The sequence below is a fragment of the Bos grunniens genome, chromosome 2, assembly GCF_055505025.1.
Source record: "Bos grunniens cultivar Pamir isolate PY7600 chromosome 2, Bosgru_T2T1.0, whole genome shotgun sequence".
In the NCBI taxonomy this organism is placed as follows: domain Eukaryota; kingdom Metazoa; phylum Chordata; class Mammalia; order Artiodactyla; family Bovidae; genus Bos; species Bos grunniens.
Window position 1 is genome coordinate 73,646,512 of NC_141166.1, and position 22,047 is coordinate 73,668,558.

Here is a 22,047-nt window from a genome sequence, read left to right on the forward strand (position 1 = left end):
TGCATTTCTCTGATAATGAATGATGTTGAGCATCTTTTCATGTGTTTGTTAGCCATCTGTATGTCTTCTTTGGAGAAATGTCTGTTTAGTTCTTTGGCCCATTTTTTGATTGGGTTATTTATTTTTCTGGAATTGAGCTGCAGGAGCTGCTTGTATATTTTTGAAATTAATTCTTTGTAAGTTACTTCATTTGCTATTATTTTCTCCCATTCTGAAGGCTGTCTTTTCACCTTGCTTATAGTTTCCTTCGTTGTGCAAAAGCTTTTAAATTTAATTAGGTCCCATTTGTTTAGTTTTGGTTTTATTTCCATTACTCTGGGAGGTGGGTCATAGAGGATCCTGCTATGATTTATGTCAGAGAGTGTTTTGCCTATGTTCTCCTCTAGGAGTTTTATAGTTTCTGGTCTTACATTTAGATCTTTAATCCATTTTGAGTATTTTTGTGTATGGTGTTAGAAAGTGTTCTAGTTTTTCTTTTACAAGTGGTTGACCAGTTTTCCCAGCACTATTTGTTAAAGAGATAGTCTTTTCTCCATTGTATGTTCTTGCCTCCTTTGTTAAAGATAAGATGTCCATAGGTGCATGGATTTATCTCTGGGCTTTCTATTTTGTTCCATTGATCTATATTTCTGTCTTTGTGCCAGTACCATACTGTCTTGATGACTATAGCTTTGTAGTATAGCCTGAAGTCAGTTAGATTGATTCCTCCAGTTCCATTCTTTCTCAAGATTGCTTTGGCTATTCGAGGCTTTTTGTATTTCCATACAAATTGTGAGATTATTTGTTCTAGTTCTGTGAAAAATACCATTGGTAGCTTGATAGGGATTGCATTGAATCTACAAGATTGCTTTGGGTAGTATACTCGTTTTCACTATATTGATTCTTCCAATCCATGAATTTGGTATATTTCTCCATCTATTTGTGTCATCTGATTTCTTTCATCAGTGTTTTATAGTTTTCTATATATAGGTCTTTTGTTTTTTTAGGTAGATTTATTCCTAAGTATTTTATTCTTTTCTTTGCAGTGGTGAATGAAATTGTTTCCTTAATTTCTCTTTCTGTTTTCTCATTGTTAGTGTATAGGAATGCAAGGGATTTCTGTGTGTTAATTTTATATCCTGAAGCTTTACTATATTCATTGATTAGCTCTAGTAATTCTCTGGTGGAGTCTTTAGGGTTTTCTATGTAGAGGATCATGTCATCTGCAAACAGCAAGAGTTTTACTTCTTCTTTTCCAATCTGGATTCCTTTTATTTCTTTTTCTTCTCTGATTGCTGCGGCCAAAACTTCCAAAACTATGTTGAATGGTAGTGGTGAGAGTGGACACCCTTGTCTTGTTCCTGACTTTAGGGGAAATGCTTTCAATTTTTCACGACTGAGGATAATGTTTGCTGTGGGTTTGTCATATATATAGCTTTTATTATGTTGAGGTATGTTCCTTCTATTCCTGCTTTCTGGAAGGTTGTTTTTTTTTTTTTTTTTTTTAATCATAAATGGATGTTGAATTTTGTCAAAGGCTTTCTCGGCGTCTATTGAGATAATCATATGGTTTTTATCTTTCAGTTTGTTAATGTGGTGTATTACATTGATTGATTTGCGGATATTGAAGAATCCTTGCATCCCTGGGATAAAGCCCACTTGGTCATGATGTATGATGTTTTTAATATGTTGTTGGATTCTGTTTGCTGCTGCTGCTGCTGCTGCTAAGTCGCTTCAGTCGTGTCCGACTCTGTGCAACCCCATAGACGGCAGCCCACCAGGCTCCCCCATCCCTGGGATTCTCCAGGCAAGAACACTGGAATGGGTTGCCATTTCCTTCTCCAATGCATGAAAGTGAAAAGTGAAAGTGAAGTCGCTCAGTCGTGTCCGACTCTTTGCGACCCCATGGACTGCAGCCTACCAGGCTCCTCCGTCCATGGGATTTTCCAGACAAGAGTACTGGAGTGGGGTGCCATTGCCTTCTCCGTCTGTTTGCTAGGATTTTGTTAAGGATTTTTGCATCTGTGTTCATCAGTGATACTGGCCTGCAGTTTTCTTTTTTTGTAGCATCTTTGTCGGGTTTTGGTATTAGGGTGATGGTGGCCTCATAGAATGAGTTTGGAAGTTTACCTTCCTCTGCAATTTTCTGGAAGAGTTTGAGTAGGATAGGTGTTAGCTCTTCTCTAAATTTTTGGTAGAATTCAGCTGTGAAGCTGTCTGGACCTGGGCTTTTGTTTGCTGGAAGATTTCTGATTAGTTTCGATTTCCATGCTTGTGATGGGTCTGTTAAGATTTTCTATTTCTTTCTGTTTCAGTTTTGGAAAGTTATACTTTTCTAAGAATTTGTCCATTTCTTCCAAGTTGTCCATTTTATTGGCATATAATTGCTGATAGTAGTCTCTTATGATCCTTTGTATTTCTGTGTTGTCTGTTGTGATCTCTCCATTTTCATTTCTAATTTTGTTGATTTGATTCTTCTCCCTTTGTTTCTTGATGAGTCTGGCTAATGGTTTGTCAATTTTATTTATCTTCTCAAAGAACCAGCTTTTGGCTTTGTTGATTTTTGCTGTGGTCTCTTTTGTTTCTTTTGCATTTATTTCTGCCCTAGTTTTTATGATTTCTTACCTTCTACTAACTCTGGGTTTCTTCATTTCTTCCTTTTCTAGTTGCTTTAGGTGTAGAGTTAGGTTATTTATTTGACTTTTCTCTTGTTTCTTGAGGTAAGCCTGTATTGCTATGAACCTTCCTCTTAGCACTGCTTTTACAATGTCCCATAGGTTTTGGGTTGTTGTGTTTTAATTTTCATTCATTTCTATGCATATTTTGATTTCCTCTTTTTGATTTCTTCTGTGATTTGTTGGTTATTCAGAAGCATGTTGTTTAGCCTCCATATGTTGGAATTTTTCATAGTTTTTTTCTGTAGTTGACATATAAACTTACTGTATTGTGATCAGAAAAGATTCTTGGAATGATTTCAACTTTTTTGAATTTACCAAGGCTTGATTTATGGCCCAGGATGTGATCTATCCTGGAGAAGGTTCCGTGTGCACTTGAGAAAAAGGTGAAATTCATTGTTTTTGGGTGAAATGTCCTATAGATATCAATTAGGTCTAACTGGTCCATTGTATCATTTAAAGTTTGTGTTTCCTTGTTAATTTTCTGTTTAGTTGATCTATCCATAGATGTGAGTGGGATATTAAAGTCTCCCACTATTATTGTGTTATTGTTAATTTTCCCTTTCATACTTGTTAGCATTTGCCTTACATACTGTGGTGTTCCTATGTTGGGTGCATATATATTTATATTTGGTATATCTTCTTCTTGGATTGATCATTATGATCAATTGATCATTGATCACAATGTGATCATAATGATCACATTGATCATTATGTAGTGTCCTTCTTTGTCTCTTTTCGCAGCCTTTATTTCACAGTGTATTTTATTTGATATGAGTGTTGCTATTCATGCTTACTTTTGGTCTCCATTTGCATGAAATATCTTTTTTAAGCCCTTCACTTTCAGTCTATGTGTCCCTTGTTTTGAGGTGAGTCTCTTGTAGACAGCATATATAGGGGTCTGGTTTTTGTATCCATTCAGCCAGTCTTTGTCTTTTGGTTGGGGCATTCAACCCATTTACATTTAAGGTAATTATTGATAAGTATGATCCTGTTGCCTTTTACTTTGTTGTTTTGGATTCGAGTTTATATACCTTTTCTGTGTTTCCTGTCTAGAGAAAATCCTTTAGCATTTGTTGAAGAGCTGGTTTGGTGATGCTGAATTCTCTTAAGCTTTTGCTTGTCTGTAAAGCTTTTGATTTCTCCTTCATATTTGAATGAGATCCTTGCTGGGTACAGTAATCTGGGTTGTAGGTTTTTCTGTTGCATCACTTTAAGTATGTCCTGCCATTCCCTTCTGGCCTGAAGAGTTTCTGTTGAAAGATGAGCTGTTATCCTAATGGGAATCCCCTTGTGTGTTATTTGTTGTTTTTCCCTTGCTGCTTTTATATTTGTTTTTTGTAATTTGATTAATACGTTTCTTGGGGTGTTTCACCTTGGGTTTATCCTTTTTGGGACTCTTTGGGTTTCTTGGACTTGGGTGACAATTTCCTTCCCCGTTTTAGGGAAGTTTTCAAGTATTATCTCCTCAAGTATTTTCTCATGGTGTTTCTTTTTGTATTCTTCTGGGACTCCTATGATTTGAATGTTTGGGCGTTTGACATTGTCCCAGAGGTTTCTGAGGTTGTCCTCATTTCTTTTAATTCTTTTTTCTTTTTTCCTCTTCTGCTTCATTTATCTCCACCATTCTATCTTCTACCTCACTTATCCTATCTTCTGCCTCCGTTATTCTACTGTTGGTTCCCTCCAGAGTGTTTTTGATCTCATTTATTGCATTATTCATTATTGATTGACTCTTTTTTATTTCTTCTAGGTCCTTGTTAAACATTTCTTGAATCTTCTCAATCCTTGTCTCCAGGCTATTTATCTGTAACTCCATTTTGTTTTCAAGATTTTGGATCAGTTTTACAGTCATTATTCTGAATTCTTTTTCAGGTAGACTCCCTGTCTCCTCCTTTTTTGTTTGGTTTGGTGGGCATTTATCATGTTCCTTTACCTGCTGTGTATTTCTCTGCCTTTTCATCTTGTTTAGATTGCTGTTTTGGGGGTGGCCTTTCTGTATTCTGGCAGTTTGTGTGTGGTTCCTCTTTATTGTGGCGGTTCCTCCCTGTGGGTGGGGTTGGACGAGTGGATTGTCAAGGTTTCCTGGTTAGGGTAGCTTGCATCAGTGTTCTGGTGGGTGGAGCTGGATTTCTTCTCTCTGGATGTCTGTGGGTTTGGTGTGACTTTGGGCAGCCTGTATATTACAGCTCAGGGCTATATTCCTGCATTTCTGGAGAATTTGTGTGATGTCTTGCTCTGGAACTTGTTGGCTCATGGGTGGAGCTTGGTTTCAGTGTAGGTATGGAGGCTTTTGGATGAGCTCTTATCGATTAATGTTCCCTGGAGTCAGGAGTTCTCTGGTGTTCTCAGCTTTTGGACTTAAGCCTCCTGCTTCTGGTTTTCAGTCTTATTCTTACAGGAGTCTCAAGACTTCTCCATCCATACAGCACTCCTTTTGAAGACAATGGGCTGCCTTTCTGGGTGCCTGGTGTCCTCTGCCAGTGTTCAGAGGTTGTTTTGTGGAATTTGCTCAGCGTTCAAATATTCTTTCCGTGAATTTGTTGGGGGGAGAAAGTGGTCTCCCCATCCTGTTCCTCCGCCGTCTAAGGACCATCCACTTTAACTTGTATTTTTCCCTTGAAAATTAAGGATTTATGTTTTAGTTATATTTACATGTTTCTTATTTTTAAGTAAATAAATTAGGGGTGCATGCTCATTTTTACTAATGGAATGTGTGGTCAAAATGGTTGTAAGGAATTTATTTACAAAAGATAAACAGACTCACAGAATTCAAAAACAAATTTATGGTTACCAAAGGGGAAAGGTTGGGGGAGGGATAAATTAGGAGTTTGGGATTAACAGATCAGTCGCTCAGTCGTGTCCAATACTTTGCAACCCCATGATCTGTCAGGCTTCCCTGTCCATCACCAAGTCCTGGAACTTGCTCAAACTCATGTCCATTGAGTTGGTGATGCCATCCAACATCTCATCCTCTGTTGTCCCTTTCTCCTCCTGCCTTCAATCTTTCCCAGCATCAGGGTCTTTTCTAATGACTTGGCTCTTTGCATCAGGTGGCCAAAGTATTGGAGCTTCAGCATCAGTCCTTCCAATGAATATTCAGGACTGATTTCCTTTAGGATTGACTGGTTTGATCTCCTTGCAGTCCAAAGGACTTTCAAGAGTCTTCTCCAACACTACAGTTCAAAAGCATCAATTCTTCAGCACTCAGCTTTCTTTATAGTCCAACTCTCACATCCATACATGACTACTGGAAAAACCATAGCTTTGATTAGACGGATCTTTGGATTAACAGATGTACCCTACTGTCTATGTCTGTGTATCTGTGGGATTAACAGATACACACTCCTATATTATAATAATCAACGAGGACCTACAGTATAGCACAGGGAACTATACTCAATATTCTATAATAACCTACTTGTGAAAATAATCTGAAAAATAATGAATATATGTTTGTATATGTATAGGGGCTTCCCTGGTAGCTCAGATGGTAAAGAATCTGCCTGCGGTGCAGGAGACCTGGGTATGTATAACTTAATCACTTTGCTCTGTACAACATTGTAAATCAGCTATATGCTAAAATAAAATAAAATAGTTGCGATAGTGACTGGTTTGGGAGGTTCACAGGCCTGGGATGACATCTTTGGGAGTAATGTCACATGGGAGAGCAGGTCATATGACTTGCTGAAGGAGAAGCCCTGTGTCTCCTGTCTCTCTCACCATTGCCTGGTTAGCCAGATATGGGTATTTTCCAGAAAGGGCATAAAATTTCTGTGGAGTCACTGGCTTTGTGCAAACCCATTATGCACTGTGGATTACCTTTTAAAATTAATCACCAGCAATTTGCTGGATATTCCTTGTAATACCTGAGTACCAATCAACATCAGTTGTTTCTGGAATCCATCCCCAACCCCCTTTTTTTTTTTTTGAGTTGGACCTTTTCCCCCCTTTTCTTCTGATTTCATGAATATTCATTAATGTTGTTCCCCCTCCTCCCAAGAGACTATGACCTAGGAGCAGATTTTTTAAGAACCTGGATAATGTTTTCCTAAACCTGGGAATTTGAGCTGAAATAACTCAAGATTTGAGGAGTCAGGGGAGGAGAAAGTGGGGTCCTGGGTCTAGGCAATCTTTCTTCCAATTCTGACTGCTGTTATGAGCTCTGTGCTTCTGAGCAAAGTCGCTTACCCTCTCTGACAACTGATTTTATTTTAAAATCAGAGAGGTGATTTTCTATCTGATAAGGTTATGGGAAAGATCAGAGGACTTAATGACACTTGTGGAAGCCCCTTAAACTTGCTAGGGCTCAATAAATGCCAGTTTTTTCTCTTCCTGGAAACCCCTCACCACACCGCCAGTCTCCTGTATCTTTCTGCCCTGGTGGAGGAGCCAGATAAGAACAAAGGGTGAATCGCTGACTTCCTATTAAGCTGGTTTAAAGGTATCGTTAACATTGCTGTTCTTTGCCTTGTGATCTCTTTCGTGGGTTTCTTTCCCCAGCCTCTATACTGTCTCAAGGAGAGTTTGGGGCATCCTGAGTTTTCTTAAGGTGTTTAATGTTGAAAGAACTCCTTAATTATGAGGCTCCCTCACCTCATGAAATGCCTTCTTGAGGAACTGATTTCACAGGAAGCAGAAAACAAAAAATGCAAACACCCTTCCGCCACACCTCCCCCCCCACCCCCACCGCCCATTGCCACCCCAATTTCAGATATTAAGTCAAAGGAAATGAGTTTGGAGAGCATTGTAAATAATGTTTGAGTAGGGTTGTTTCAAAAGCTGTTTTGTAGTTACAGAACAGGAACCTTCTTATATGAAAATGATGACAATGTTTGTGGCCTGGGGACCCTCCCCAAGCTCTTTTGTTGTTACAGACGCTAGGCTTGCTGGGTGCCTGTCTTAGAAGCTGGGTTTCTCTTATCTCTGGGTACTACTTGCTTGGACAGTCTGTATCCTGGGTCTGACTATGACCCAGGTTTTATTAATCAGAGTGCTATATACTTTGAGAATGTAAGGATGGAAGAGGCTTTAACAGTCATTCTTCAGAAAAATATGGATATGAAGAAAAAATAGGCCTTTGAATTACTCAGCTGTCTGTTGTTAGGATACTAGGTGTGGTAGTCCCTCCCCATCCCAGGAGAATATTTTAAAATATTTTGTTGTTTAGATGAAAATAACTACCTTTTAATTTAAAACTGGAGTTTCAACATAGATGCTGATGTATTGGGGGGCTTTCTTTTCCTTTTCCTTTTTCCTTCCTGAGAGAGTGATTTTATAATATCAAGCTCTGTTGTGAAACTCCTTATTCTTTTATTTCTGTGTTACAAGGTGGGATAGTAGTCAGCGTGGATATGAGCATTAGGGCTAATTCAGGAAAAGAGCCCAGCGCTGTGCCTGCAGTGTAACAGTCACTCAATACATGGTAAATTCCATTTTAAATTCAGATGAAAGGGAAAAAAAAGCATTCAGATTCTATGTAGGCAGCACAGCACAGTATGAAAAAGAACCTATTGATTAAACTCTTAGAAAGTTTCCAAAAACCTCCTTTTAAGTCCCAAGATATTGGCACTCCTGTGATGGATGTCTTGAGGCAGATAAAACAGTGGAGGCTTTTGAGTGGAAGGAACAGGGATCCTTTCACGTGAAGTGATACTTGAAAAATACTGCTGTAATTAAAACATACAGTGTAGTTAGTTTTCAGGAAATGTACATTTTTCATGTCTTGAAGGAGCCTTACAGAGTTACTTTAAAAAAATGGCTGGTTGTGGTCGGAGGACAGCTTCTACTGGAAATTAGCACATGATAAAGTTAAAGTTAATCTTAAAGGAAATCAACTCTGAAGATTCACTAGAAGGACTAATGCTGAAGCTCCAATACTTTGTCCACCTAATGTGATGAGCTGACTCATTGGAGAGAAATGCTGGGAAAGACTGAGGGCAGGAGAAGGGGATGACAGAGGACGAGATGGTGGGATGACATCACCGACGCAATGGACATGTTGTTGTTCAGTCGCTCAGTTGTGTCCGACTCTTTGTGGCCCCATGAGCTGCAGCACACCAGGACTTCCTGTCCTTCACTGTCTTCTGGAGTTTGCTCAAAATTTGAAGCCTGGCATGCTGCAGTTCTTGGGGTCACAAAGAATCAGACATGATTTAGTGGCCGAACAACAAAGTTAAAGTTGTTTTTTTCCTTGTCCTTCTGTTTGAGATCTTATACCTTATAGTGTAAGATCATATTCCATAGCTTATTGTGGTAATATTTATGCTGGTGTGACCTGTCCTCCTCCCTCAGTACCTGGGAATCGGTGAGCTTGAATGGGAAAAAAAATCCATCTTTATGTACAATGAATTCTAACTGAAGTTTGGCATTTTCTTCCATTATGAACCTAGGCAGCAAATCAAAGTAGTGTTAAAAGGATCCTGATTTTGTCGTCATATGTCTGTACTGAATTATAGCTGTGCAGAAACCACCAGATGTTATACACACACATCACTACTTCAAAATAATGCTAGATCCCAGAGCTATTTTTCCATCTTATTACTTGGTGTATTAATAAAGAAACACTGATATATTACTGTATCACAGTTTTAACACATAGTGACGATGAAATCTAAGTATCCTTTGTTTTGAAATGTTTTGTGTTTTATGTATTTAAAAACATCATATGGAGGAGACTTCTAGAAGCATCACCTCATTGCCCTGGGGTCTGAGGCATACAAAAGGTTAAGCTCCTCCTCTTTGTGATTTAAATTTTATACCAAGGAACTGGGACTAACAGAGTGACTCTCAACCCTGGCTGCCTATACAAATTACCTGGGAGCTTCAAGTATTGCTGGTGCCTGGGTGGTGTGGTGTGTGTGTGGGTGTGTGTGGGTGTGTGTGTGGGTGGGTGTGTGTGTGTGTGTGTGCGCGCGCGCGCGCGCACTCAGTCGTATCCAACTCTTCATGACTCTGTCCATGGGATGAATACTGGAGGGAGTTGCCATTTCCTTCTCCAGGGGATCTTCTTGACCCAGGGATCTAACCCACATCTCTTGAGTTTTCCTGCATTGCCAGGTGGATTCTTTACCACAGAGCCACCTGGAAAGCCCCACCTGAGTCTTAATGCCAGACTACCAGACTAATTAAATTAGAACTTATGGACATGAGGCCTGTGATCCCAGTGTGTTGCTGCTGCTGCTGCTAAGTCACAGTGGTCGTGCGTGTCCGACTCTGTGTGACCCCAGAGACGGCAGCCCACCAGGCTCCTCTGTCCCTGGGATTCTCCAGCCAAGAATACTGGAGTGGGTTGCCATTTCCTTCTCCATTGCAGAAAAGTGAAACGTGAAAGTGAAGTCACTCAGTCGTGTCCAACTCTTCATGACCCCATGGACTGTAACCTACCAGGCTCCTCCGCCCATGGGATTTTCCAGGCAAGAGTACTGGAGTGGAGTGCCATTGCCTTCTCCCTCTGTCTCCTTTCTGATTCTTTAATTAGAACTTCATTTTCATGCTTACGGTAGAAAATTCAAACTGTACAAAGAGCACAACTCACTCACCTTCCTAGATATAAATGTTGCCGACAATTTTTTTGCATAATTAATCCTTGCAGACACACACATCCACACATACACCCCAGTGGGATTATACTGTACATGTTACCCCATGCAGATATACTATACAAGTTATTTCACATAGCTTTCAAAACTAATTTCTGAGCTAAATTGGTCCTTGAGATTAAATTCCTTTTCTTTGCTGTTTTTGATTTGCCTTCAACTAGGGAGCCTGATCCCTCTAGGCACAATTCAGGAGTAGGTGGAAGACTGGATTCTTATTTCCCTCTTTTTTTTTTTTTTTTAATTTAATTTTATTTTTAAACTTTACATAATTGTATTAGTTTTGCCAAATATCAAAATGAATCCACCACAGGTATACATGTGTTCCCCATCCTGAACCCTCCTCTCTCCTCCCTCCCCATACCATCCCTCTGGGTCGTCCCAGTGCACCAACCCCAAGCATCCAGTATCGTGCATCAAACCTGGACTGGCATCTCGTTTCATACATGATATTTTACATGTTTCAATGCCATTCTCCCAAATCTTCCCACCCTCTCCCTCTCCCATAGAGTCCATAAGACTGTTCTATACATCAGTGTCTCTTTTGCTGTCTTGTATTTCCCTCTTTTAAGAACTAGTGGGATGGACAGGAAAGAACAGCATTGGGGTCAGGCCTATCTGGGGTGTGGGCCTTGGGGCAAGCCACTTATCCTTGCAAACTTCTCTGAATCTGTTTGCTCAGATGGGGACTATGAAGGCTTCTTCTCAGGGCTGCTGTGAAATCTGTGCAATGTTGGTGACAGGTAGCTATTATCAAGGGAGGCTTCCCAGGTAACTCAAATGGTAAAGAATCTGCCTGAAGTGTAGCCAGCTATTATCAGGACTCTCTTTGCAAATTGTATTCCCCAAAGGAGCTTGATATAGTCCTTGGTCCTCTCAGAGTTCTTTTTTCAATTAGTACACAGAAAACAAGAGGTAAGTTTAAAAAAAAAAATCCCTGTGCAACCACTGCAGACAGTCTAGAGGCCCTGAACCCACATTTTGGGATTGCTATCATCTGGCTGGTTTAGGAGTTGGGTCCAAGGTCACACTGATGATGAGTTAGCCTTATCCCTTCTCAGGAAAGTACTTAGACCAGATTAACATATTCTTAGAAATGGACAACTGCCCCCCCTACCCAAGTTTATTGACTTTGTATTTCATCTCACTTGCAGAAGCAGTTATGCTTAGGGTGAGACCCAGTATTAGATCATGTGACCAGAAACAGAATTCACCGCAGATGGTGTGAATGAAGACTAATGAAAGGAGGAGTTACAGAGGCGTTAGCCAGGTACTGTGAGGCACGCAAGGATGGACAACAGTGGGAAGCCAGTGTGTCTGCTAGTCGTGAGGGGGATGGGAGAAAGTAGACTTATTGGAGCCCAGTGGAATCTGGAACTGGAGAGGAGCATTCAAGTAGAATCTACCTCCAAGATGGTGGCATCCAAGAAGCGATGGAGCTGGGAAGAGATACCTTGCCCTGTCTCTTCTATTCTCCAGTCTACTGCTGGGCACAACCATTGGGAAGCCAGCAGGCAGTGGAGCCCTGGTGATGTAATCCACAGGTGCCAGCTGGTCAGGGCACAGGCTAGGGCTGGGACTGTTTGGAGGTGGCCACAGAAAATAAACAGAAAAGCGGCACACACAGTGGCTGTTAGACATCAGTAAGTGAATGAAGTGCTCGCCAGTGGGCTTAGCACCTAAATGGAGCCCAGTACATGGTGTTCCCTTCCCCTGGCATCTTAGGATTTAGATGGCAGCTTGTTCAACCCTGTCTTAAACACCAGCAAGGTTATTCAGGGAGACAGAAAAGGAGGGAGACCTTCACCTATTAAAAAGCAAACCCTCAAATCAAGATCTGTCATATTTTTCTGAGCTCTGGCTCTCTTGCTGTCTGTGTAGAGAAGCTATCAATGTTTGTTGCTCCCTAGTTCATGACTGCCTAGTTGAGAAGATGTCAATTTGGAAACACCCTCATATCTTTCTCCTGACACCCATGCCTGGAGATCTCCAGTAGTAGATTTCATCTCTGGCAGCTAGGACTGGTGCCCAGTCAGCCTCACCAGCCATTCTGCAGGTCAGCCTCTCAGAACTCAAGAGAAGATCCAGCTGCTTCCATCTTTAGAGCCTCCCAGTGTATTTGAAAAGTGGGAAAATGCGTATTAGGATTAACATCACCCTAGAGAATCTTAAATGTTGTATGTAAGAACTACATGTTTTTAACACAAGAAAACATAATATGACCTAATCATGCTTTCCACGAGATAATTAGAGGAGTTACAAAATGATGGAGAGAGCGCACACTCTGGGTGGTGTGATCTGGTAATAGGATATCTGTTCAAAGTTACATGATGAATGACTTCCACTTCAGCCCCATCGCTGTATCTCTGTGAGGCTCTGTGACTCAGTGGGAGAAAGTGCCAGATGTCTGGGCCTGAGGCTGTTGTGACTTGGGCTTTTGCCAAATTTAACCCCCATCCCTCCAGGTTCTATGTGCTTTGACTCACCTTCCCTCTATGCCTTCCGAGACCTAGATTTGGAAAGAATGTCTGTGTTTTGCATAATTGTCAGGCTGATAAAACATAAGGGAGACTTGCAGGAACTTCTCATGGAGCAAGGTGGACCAGCTCACCATCATGGGGACACCTCATCTTTCTGTCTCCAGATGCTGACTTTTGTAGATCACGGCTAGTGCATAGAAACTTCACCAAAGGAAAACAAAGGAAGAAAATGTAAAAATTAATGTCTTTTTTATTTTTTTAAATAATAAGTGTTTGTTGAAAGATTTAGGGGCCAGAGACTTGGGCTGGTGAGCATGGTGAACTCTGTTTTATCTCCCAAGTTACACATAGACATGATTGAGACTATCATGGTTTTAAAAGAAAAGTTGGGGGACTTCCCTAGTGGTCCAGTGTTTAATATTTTGCCTTCCAATGCAGGGGTTGCAGGTTTGAACCCTGGTCAGGGAACTAAGATCCCACATGCCTCACAGCCCCAAAATCAAAACATAAAACAGAAGAAGCAGTGTTGTAACAAATTCAGTAAAGACTTGAAAGATGATCCATATAAAAAAAATCTTGAAAAAAAATTAATAAAAGTTGGGATCAGTCTCAGACTTCAGCCGTCCATAGGGCAGTAGTTTACCTATTTCGGTTGTATAAGAAAGGACTGAAGAAGCTTATTAAAAAGGGAGATCTCAGCCCCTGCAACCCTGTCCCAAGACACGGGGTCCACCTTTATAGCCAACACCCCAGGTGGTTCAAGAAGCACAGTTTAGGAAACACTTCCACATTTCTTAAGTTTTTATTTTCTTCTAGTCTTATTGAGAGACATACAGATACATGGGCTTCCCTTGTGGCTCAGCTGGTAAAGAATCTGCCCACAATGTGGGAGACCTGGGTTCAATCTCTGGGTTGGAAAGATCCCCTAGAGAAGGGAAAGGTTACCTACTCCAGTATTCTGGCCTGGAGTGACTGTAGCCTGCCAGGCTTCTCTGTCCATGGAATCACAAGAGTTGGACACGGCTTAGTGACTAAGCCACCACCACCATAAAGTCCTTGGAGTTGCAAAGAGTCGAACACAACTGAACAACTTTGTTTCACATACAGATATATACTTATACAGCACTGTATAAGTTTCAGTTGTACAGCATAATGATTTACATTCACCATGAAGTGATGAGCACAATCAGTTTCGTGAACATCCATCATCTCATATAGATACATTAAACAAATGGAAACATTTTTTCCTTGTGAGGTGAACTCTTAGGATTTACTGTCTTAACAACTTCTGAATATAACATAACAAGTATAACAGCAATGTTAATTGTATTTCTCATGCTGTATGCTACATTCCTAGTACTTACTTAGCTGATAACTGGAAGTTTGTACCTTTTAACTATCTGCCTCCTATTTCCCAAACCCCACCCGTGCTTCCCCTTAAGCCATTTTTGAGGTACTGATGCTTGATCTGGAGATCTTTGGTCTTTTTTTTTTTTTTAATCAGAATTGTAAAAATCTTCTGGACCTTCTTCCAGACTGTATTTTTTCATTTTGCTTTTTTGACCCCTGCACTTCAGGCAGCCTGTCATTGGCAGGACAGATGCATCAGAAGTAAATTCCCTGGAGGCAGTCCAGCAGTCCTGCTGTCTTATGGGAGGAAGTTCTGTCTGGCTTGAAAACAAAGAAATAAAACCATCCCTTGAATTCAGTGGTCTGTCTGAAGAGGTTGGAAAAATAATCCAGTGGTGTCTATTGGTTTCAAGCCTGTGTTGTTATTAATCCTGTTACAAATAATAATGCTTTCCATTTACAGGCCCGCTGTCTCGGAGGAATTTTGTGTATCTGGTACTAGGCCCTGCTGGGTGATTAAGCCACTCATTCGGCATCTTACAGGCCACTGGAGGACCATCAACTCCGAGATCATGGCTGTACTTCCCCTAGAGCTCCCTGCGTGGTGCTTTAACCGATGCTTATGTTTCCTTGGGAAGGGAGGCTCCTCAGGGCCTCATGCTGTGGAGGCTCAGGCCCAGAGAGATGGGGTGCTCTTTCCCATCCTGTCTCTTTATGTTTCCTACATCATTAGAAGTCTGTTGGCCCCTTCAACTGGAGCAAGGGCAGGGCTGTAGCTTTCTCTCTCTCTCACTTTTTTGTTGTTGTTGTTGACAGATGATATTTTATTTATTTTCAATGAATTAATTTTGACTGCACTGGGTCTCCATTGCTGTGTGTGGGCTTTCTCTAGTTGAGGCACAGGACTGGGGGTAATCTCTTGTTGCGGAGCATGGGCTCTAGGCCCTTGGACCTCAGGAGTTGTGGCTCCTGGACTTAGTTGCTCTGAGACATGCGGAATCTTCCCAGACCAGAGATTGAAACAATGTCTGCACTGGCGGGTGGATTCTTAACCACTGAACCACCGGGAAGTCCACTTTCTCTCTCTCTCTCTTTTTTTTTTTTGGCCAAGTCCCCTACCAGGGATTGAGCCCCCTACCAGGGGCTTCCAATGCCCCCTGCATTGGAAGCATGGAGTCTTAACCACTGGACCACCAGGGGAGTCCCTGTAGCTCTTTTTAAGATTCACTGTCATCTAGGGGAAAAGATACAAGAGCCCTACAAAACAAGAGGCAGTTAGTTTCATGCTTTTGTCAACAAGAGCAAGATGTAGCATTTTTCACTTTCCAGGTTTCACAGTTTCAATGTATAAGACAGAGACATTGCAGCTCAATAAGGCAGGCAGTGCTAAGAAGAGTATGGGACAGAAGAATGGTGGGTGGGGAATGGTTGCCAGAGAGGCTTCAGAAGGACAGCTTGCCCACTTCTGTAGCCTTCAAAGACAAAGCTCTTCAGAACTCTGAAATCCAAGGGGCCTTTTCACAACTACAGTAAGTGAGGCTGTGACTGATTTATATAAGGAAATGGTCCCCACTCTCTCCTATCTAGGCCCCGCCTCTCCTGTTGAGGTCCGCCACGCTCCACAGCTGGCCCATCTGTGAGTTAGAGGGCTGAAGCCAGGCTCATCATGGGGAAATGGCAGCCCCGCGGCTTCCAGACCCGCAGAAGACAGGAAGCCTAGCAGCTCTGGTGGCTGGTGGGGTTCCCCACTGCCAACACAGCTCTCAGTCTGTGGTTTTGGGTCTCAGGCTCTGTCAGATGATTCAATGAAGCCTCACACCCCTGCTTACCCTTTTAAAGTCAGGTCACTCCGACCACACCCCTCGGACTGTAAATGGAACCCAAGGAAATGGATGAATACTGTCTTCCCCAAGACCCATACCATTTCATCAAGCCATAGACAGGACTTTTCTGGAAATGTCAGCCACCCTGAGGGATGGGCTGTCGTACTTTCCCTGATGAACTACGAGGCAGTCAAGGAAGTTAAGGGAAACTCTGTTCACTCAGATGCTTGCAGAAAGCCTCTATCTCCAGGTTTGAACCTGTTCCTTGTTGATGTGGTCCTGTTGCTGTTGGTGACCTTTCCTGATGGCAAATGACATCCATGCTGAACAAGCAACAGACTTTTTCCTCAGAATGCTAAAGTCTGAGATACAAGTGAACTTATTTAGAAAACAGAAACAGACTCACAGATATACAGTTATCAAAGGTGGGTGAAGGGCTAAATTAGGGGTTTGGGATTAACATATACACACTAAAATAGAAACAGCAAGTCCTGTTTAGCACAGGGAACTATATTCAATATCTTATAAACTACAATGGAAAAGAATATGAAAAAATATGCATAAATGAATCACCTTGCTGTACACCAGAAACTAACACAACATAGTAAATCAACTATTTGTTTAGTCACTAAGTCGTGGCCGACTCTTTGAGACCCCATGGACTGTCACCCCACCAGACTCCTCTGTCCATGAGATTTCCCAGGCAAGAAAACTGGAGAATTTGCCATTTCCTTCTCTGGGGGATCTTCTTGACCCAGGGATCGAACCCAAGTCTCCTGTGTCTCCTGCATCAGCAGGCAGATTCTTACTGCTGTGCCACCCATAAAAAAATTTAAAGAGTGACAGTGGCTCCAGTTGAAGAAGCCAAGTTCTATTTCTGTCACAGTGACAACCTTGTGTTTTGGGTTTATCTCCCAGGACAGGGAGCCCTCTCAGCTCTTATGAGTTAGGATGCATTGACTTTTGTTCAGAAGCTTGAGAACTAGGCAAGCAACCCCTCGGAGAGACCACTTTTTCTCTGCACCCAGATATTTTTCTTGATGAACATCTTTTCTCCCACTACCCAGGCCCAGACATGCTATTTTTTCCTGGGAAGATGCAGTGGCCCCTGCATCTGTCTTTTCTTCCCTATCTATACAGCATCTTCCACAAGCTTTTGAAATGCAAACCATATCACTGCCGTCTGTCTTCTACCACTGAGAGGCCTTGTCTCAAGATGATCCAGAGCTTGGATTCTGAAATTGGTCCTGTGTGTGCTCAATCACTTCAGTCATGTCCAACTCTGTGAAACTCTGAACTGTAGCCCACCAGTCTCCACTGTCCATGGGGTTCTTCAGAAAAGAATACTGGAGTGGGTTGCCATGTCCTCCTTGAGGGATCTTCCCCATTCAGGGATCAAACCCGTGTCTCCAGTGTTTTCTGCATTGCAGGAGGATTCTTTACCACTGAGCCACCAGGGAAGCCTGAAGTTGGTCCTACTGGATTCTAATCCTTCACTAGCTGGGTGACGTGGGGCAACTTACATTCTGTCCTCATCTGCAAAATGGAGATGATGATGCTAACAGAACCTACTCATGAGTTGTTGTAAGGGTTATCTTTTTACATGGAACACTTAGACCACAACTGAATAAATTGTTTATTGTCAATGTTCCACCTAAAATTCATGGATCTTTCAAGTCTAGACTCCAACGCACACACCTAACCAAGCCTCTGAGGTGCAGCAGGATACAAGGCTGGACAGCTTCTCTTATTTCCCAAGGACTCCTCCTGCTTCCTTCTCTGTTTTCTGCCCACCCTGGCTTCTCTCAGCATCTCCAAAGCACCATTCTTTCTCCTGCTGCAGGGCCTTTGCACAAGCTTTTCTCTATATTTTGAATGTTTGCCTCCTTCCCTCTTTGCCTGGCCGACTCCTGCTCCTCCTCTATGTCTTAGTGTAAGTGTCTTTTCCTCAGGGAGGCCTCCCTTGACCACTGAGGTGAGAAGAGAACCCTGTCATTCTGTGTTATGGCACTCCCATTTCTTTCTTTCACAGTGTTTGCCAGTTTATAGTTTCTGTTCATCTATAGGTTTGCTTGACTGATGCCTTCAAGCTCTCCTCCCTTGTGTCTGTGTGTGTTAGTCTCTCGGTCGTGTCCAACTCTTTGTGACTCCATGGACTGTAACCCTTTAGGCTCTTCCATCCATGGGATTTTCCTGGCAAGAATACTTGAGTGGGTTGCCGTTTCCTTCTCTAGGAGATCTTTTCAACCCAGGGATTGTACCGGGCCTCCCATATTGCAGGCAGACTCTTTACCATCAAAGCCACCAGGGAGGCTCTCTTCTCTTGAAGCCAAGGATGGTCCTTAGCACGTGACACAGGCCTGGCCTGCCCTGGCTTACACTGCTTCGTAATATGTGATGAATGAATACTGCTGCCCCAGCCAGGCTGTGACCTCCTGCTCTGGGCCTGCAGTTGGTGTATGACATCGTGTTTGCCTGCAGACAGAGAATTTTGCAAACACGCCTAAGTTATATAAGTCGGCCATGGAGGGTCGCAGGGGTTATAGAGTTTAGTGGTTCTCAAGCTATCAGGCATCAGAAACACCAGCAGGGCTTGTTAACATGCTGATTGTTGGGTCCAGTCCCCCAGTGTTTGATTCCCTAGGCCTGAAATGTGACCTGAGAACTTGCATTTCTAACAAGCTCCCAGGTGAGGGTGCTGGTTTGAGAATCACTAAGACAGATGTGTAGATAGCAAAATAGTCCCTGCCACAGTGTTCTGAGACCTGTAAATCATGGAATGCTGCCAAAGAAGGAAAGACTGAGGAAGAATGAACAAGGTGGCTTGTTGTGGGCAGTTCAGCTGAGTTTGCACTGGTTCCTGTTTCACTTGTGTGTCGTGTGTGAGTTTGTTAATGACTTCACAGTGGGAAAAGTTCTTCTTTCTGCTTTTTTGGACTGAAGTGGTAGAATCTCAGGGCTAAAAGGTGGGAGGTACAGGATCCCCCAGGAAATGAATTTTTTTTTTAAATTGAAATATAATTGCTTTGGGGGAGGAATGTTTTCAAGGAGCTCATTATAATCATATAAAGGCCCCAGGGCAAGGATCCTGGAGGTCTGATGGAAGTTGGATTCAGGAGAGTCATTGGTGGCAGCTCCTTCTGCTGCCCAATCCTCTAAGAAAGCTCTTTGTAAGGGACTCTCTAGGGGGCCCCTTGGGTTTCTATTTGCTGCCTGAGAATCATAGTTAACTAGTGGCCCTAGACAGGTAGGTTTGTCTGGAGGCCTGATCCCCTCCTTTCCCATCACAGCCACCATATTTTCATGATTTCAGGAGGCTCTCATGGGCCCTGGCAGCTTCTCATCCCTCGGTGTCCAGGAGGGAGATGGGGTTGCTGGACTGTCTTTGGAGTCAGACACCCCCAGGTTTGCTGCTGCTTCTAGTAGCAAGCCTCTGGGTAACTTGCTTCTCCAAACGGGAATGATGGTATCCAGGAGAGCTTATGGTATAGGGATTAAGTTGAAAAGCCAAACAGTGGCATCAAGTTGAAAGGCCTTGCTAGTGTTCACTGTTAGGACCATGAGTCAGTGACTGGATCTTATTAAGCCTTAGCATCCTCGTTTATCACATGGCGATTAGAATGGTACTCACCTCACAGGGTTCTCGGGAGATAAAATATTTGTGACAATTGGTGGAATCCAAGGCAAGTCTGTAGTTTCGTTAATGGTGTTGTGCTGATGTTAATTTTTTGGTTTTGACAAATGTTTCACGATTGTCTAAGAGGTTGGCATATTCAGGAAGCTGGGTGAACAGATAGATACAGGGACTCTGTACAATCTTTGAAACTTTTCAGTGAGTTGAAAATTATTCCAAAATGAAAAGTTTTTTTTTTTTTTAAATGTTGGTGAAGTAATTAGGGTGCTTGTGATTTAGTTAGCCCTCAGTACATGATAGGGGGCTTCCCAGGCGGCTCAGTGGTAAAGAGTCCGCCTGCCAATGCAGGAAACTCAGGTTCAATCCCTGGGTTAGGAAGATCCCCTGGAGAAGGAAGTGGCAACCCACTGCAGTATTCTTGCCTTGGAAATCCCATGGACGGAGGAGCCTGGCAGGCTACAATCCATGGAGTCACAGAAGAGTGTTGGACACAACTTAGTGCCTAAACAACACACGGTGGCCATTACCATCACTACAAGGACAGCTGCAGTTACTACTTCTGACACCCTGCAGGGGCATAACCCATGTGTGTGTCTAGCTGACCACTCGACAGATGGTATGCTAGTTTTCTACTGCTGCTGCAACAAGTTGATACAAACTTGGTGACTTAATACTGATTCGTTAGAGTCCTGGAGACCAGTAGAGGTTTCACCTGGCTAAAATCAAGGTGTCAACAGGATTGCGTTATTTCTGGAAGGGGAGACTCTGTTTCCTGGACTTGCCCAGCTTCTAGAGGATCTTGACACTCCCTCCATCTTCAAAACAAGTGATCACGTTACTGTGACTTCTGCTTCTGGGATTCCACACCTCTCTGATTCTGACTCTCCTGCTGCTGTTTTATAAGAACACTTTTTATAAAACCTTGGGCCCATCTGAATAATCCAGGCTAGTCTTCCCATCTCAAGATCCTTAACTGCATTATATCAGCAAAGTCCCTTTTGCCATGTAAAGCAACATTGCCAAGTTCTCACAGTTGGGACAAGGACATGATCATGGGCCGATACTTTGCCCACCGCAAGTGCTAAGTCATCTTCTCCTTTCTTCATCTGCCTGTGTTCTTCTTCCCCTTTACAGCCTGTAGATGGGAGGGCCCTGCTGTTTGATTGCCTTGGGTGGAGCTTGTGCCCATAGGACTTGAGAGGGCAGCTGTCAGCTACTTCCCTTGGAGGCCTGAGCTCTATGTGAGGGAGAGTTCACATTGAGGTTCGAAGTCTAGCAGGTGTGCGTGATGTGCAACTGGGTGCCATGTTACTGAGGTAACGGACTTTGATTCTTCAGTTTTGGGCTTGGTGCTTTGGGCACCCAAAAGGTGACACCAGCTTTCCCTTGGTTAGCAACTGTGCTAACGTACTAACTGTTGAGTCTGAAGGTAATTACATCTCACCCCTTACAAACACTGACTGTGGGTCATGGATGTTACTGGGTGCCATACTCCCTTAGTTCTTTGTTCAAGGCTTTATTTTCACCCCTTCTTTTTCCTCTTTACCTGCCTGTGTGTGCATGCTTAATCACTCAGTCGTGTCCAACTCTTTTGTGACCCATGGACTATAGCCTGCCAGGCTCCTCTGTCCACAGGATCTCACAGGCAATAATACTGGAGCAGGTTGCCATTTCCTTCTCCAGGGGATCTTCCAGACCCGGGGATAGAACCTGCATCTCCTGCATTAGCAGGCAAATTCTTTACCACTGAGCCATGTGGGAAGCCCCTTTAGCTGACCATCTCTGTCTAAATTCAGACTCTTGAATGTGGCAGCCACTGGCCACATGTAGCTGTTTGAGCCCTTGAAGTGCCGCTAATCTGAACTGAGATATGCTGTAAATACACACTGACATTTAGAGACTTAGTACGAAGCAAAGAATGTAGATTTCATTAATGATGTCGAGATGCTGATTATATGTTTTACAATAATATTTTAGCTATATTGGGTTAAATAAATGGCATTGAAATGAATTTCACCTGTTTCTTTTTACTTTTCAATGTGGCTACTAGAACATTTATTTAAAATACATGTGTAGCTTGCATTCGGAGAAGGCAATGGCACCCCACTCCAGTACTCTTGCCTGGAAAATCCCATGGGTGGAGGAGCCTGGTAGGCTGCAGTCCATGGGGTCGCTAAGAGTCGGACATGACTGAGTGACTTCACTTTCCCTTTTCACTTTCATGCATTGGATAAGGAAATGGCAACCCACTCCAGTGTTCTTGCCTGGAGAATCCCAGGGACAGGGGAGCCTGGTGGGCTGCCGTCTATGGGGTCGCACAGAGTCAGACAGGACTGAAGCGACTTAGCAGCAGCAGCAGCAGCAGCTTGCATTGTTTTCCTTTTGGTGAGTGCTGGTCTAAATCCGTGTGTGTGTGTGTCCCTGTTATTCCTGTCACTGTGACAAGTAAAAGGCATCTCTCCTTCCTTCCTTTGTCTTTCTTTCCTTTCTCTCTCCCTCTCTCTCTCT

At 42.8% G+C, this 22,047-nt stretch overlaps 1 protein-coding gene across 23 annotated transcripts in view; it reads left to right on the forward strand.

The window, feature by feature from the left end:
• MGAT5 (alpha-1,6-mannosylglycoprotein 6-beta-N-acetylglucosaminyltransferase) overlaps positions 1-22,047 on the forward strand; it is a 397,826-nt gene that overhangs the window by 25,540 nt on the left and 350,239 nt on the right. Inside the window, exon 1 of one of the 23 annotated variants that reach the window (XM_086367777.1) lies at positions 20,830-20,855. The exons of the other annotated variants lie outside the window; for them this stretch is intronic. Within the exon in view, the coding sequence (XP_086223903.1) occupies positions 20,845-20,855 (11 nt within the window). The 5' untranslated portion in view covers positions 20,830-20,844. Of the gene's footprint in view, positions 1-20,829; positions 20,856-22,047 lie in introns of those variants that run through there. 23 annotated transcript variants of the gene reach the window in all.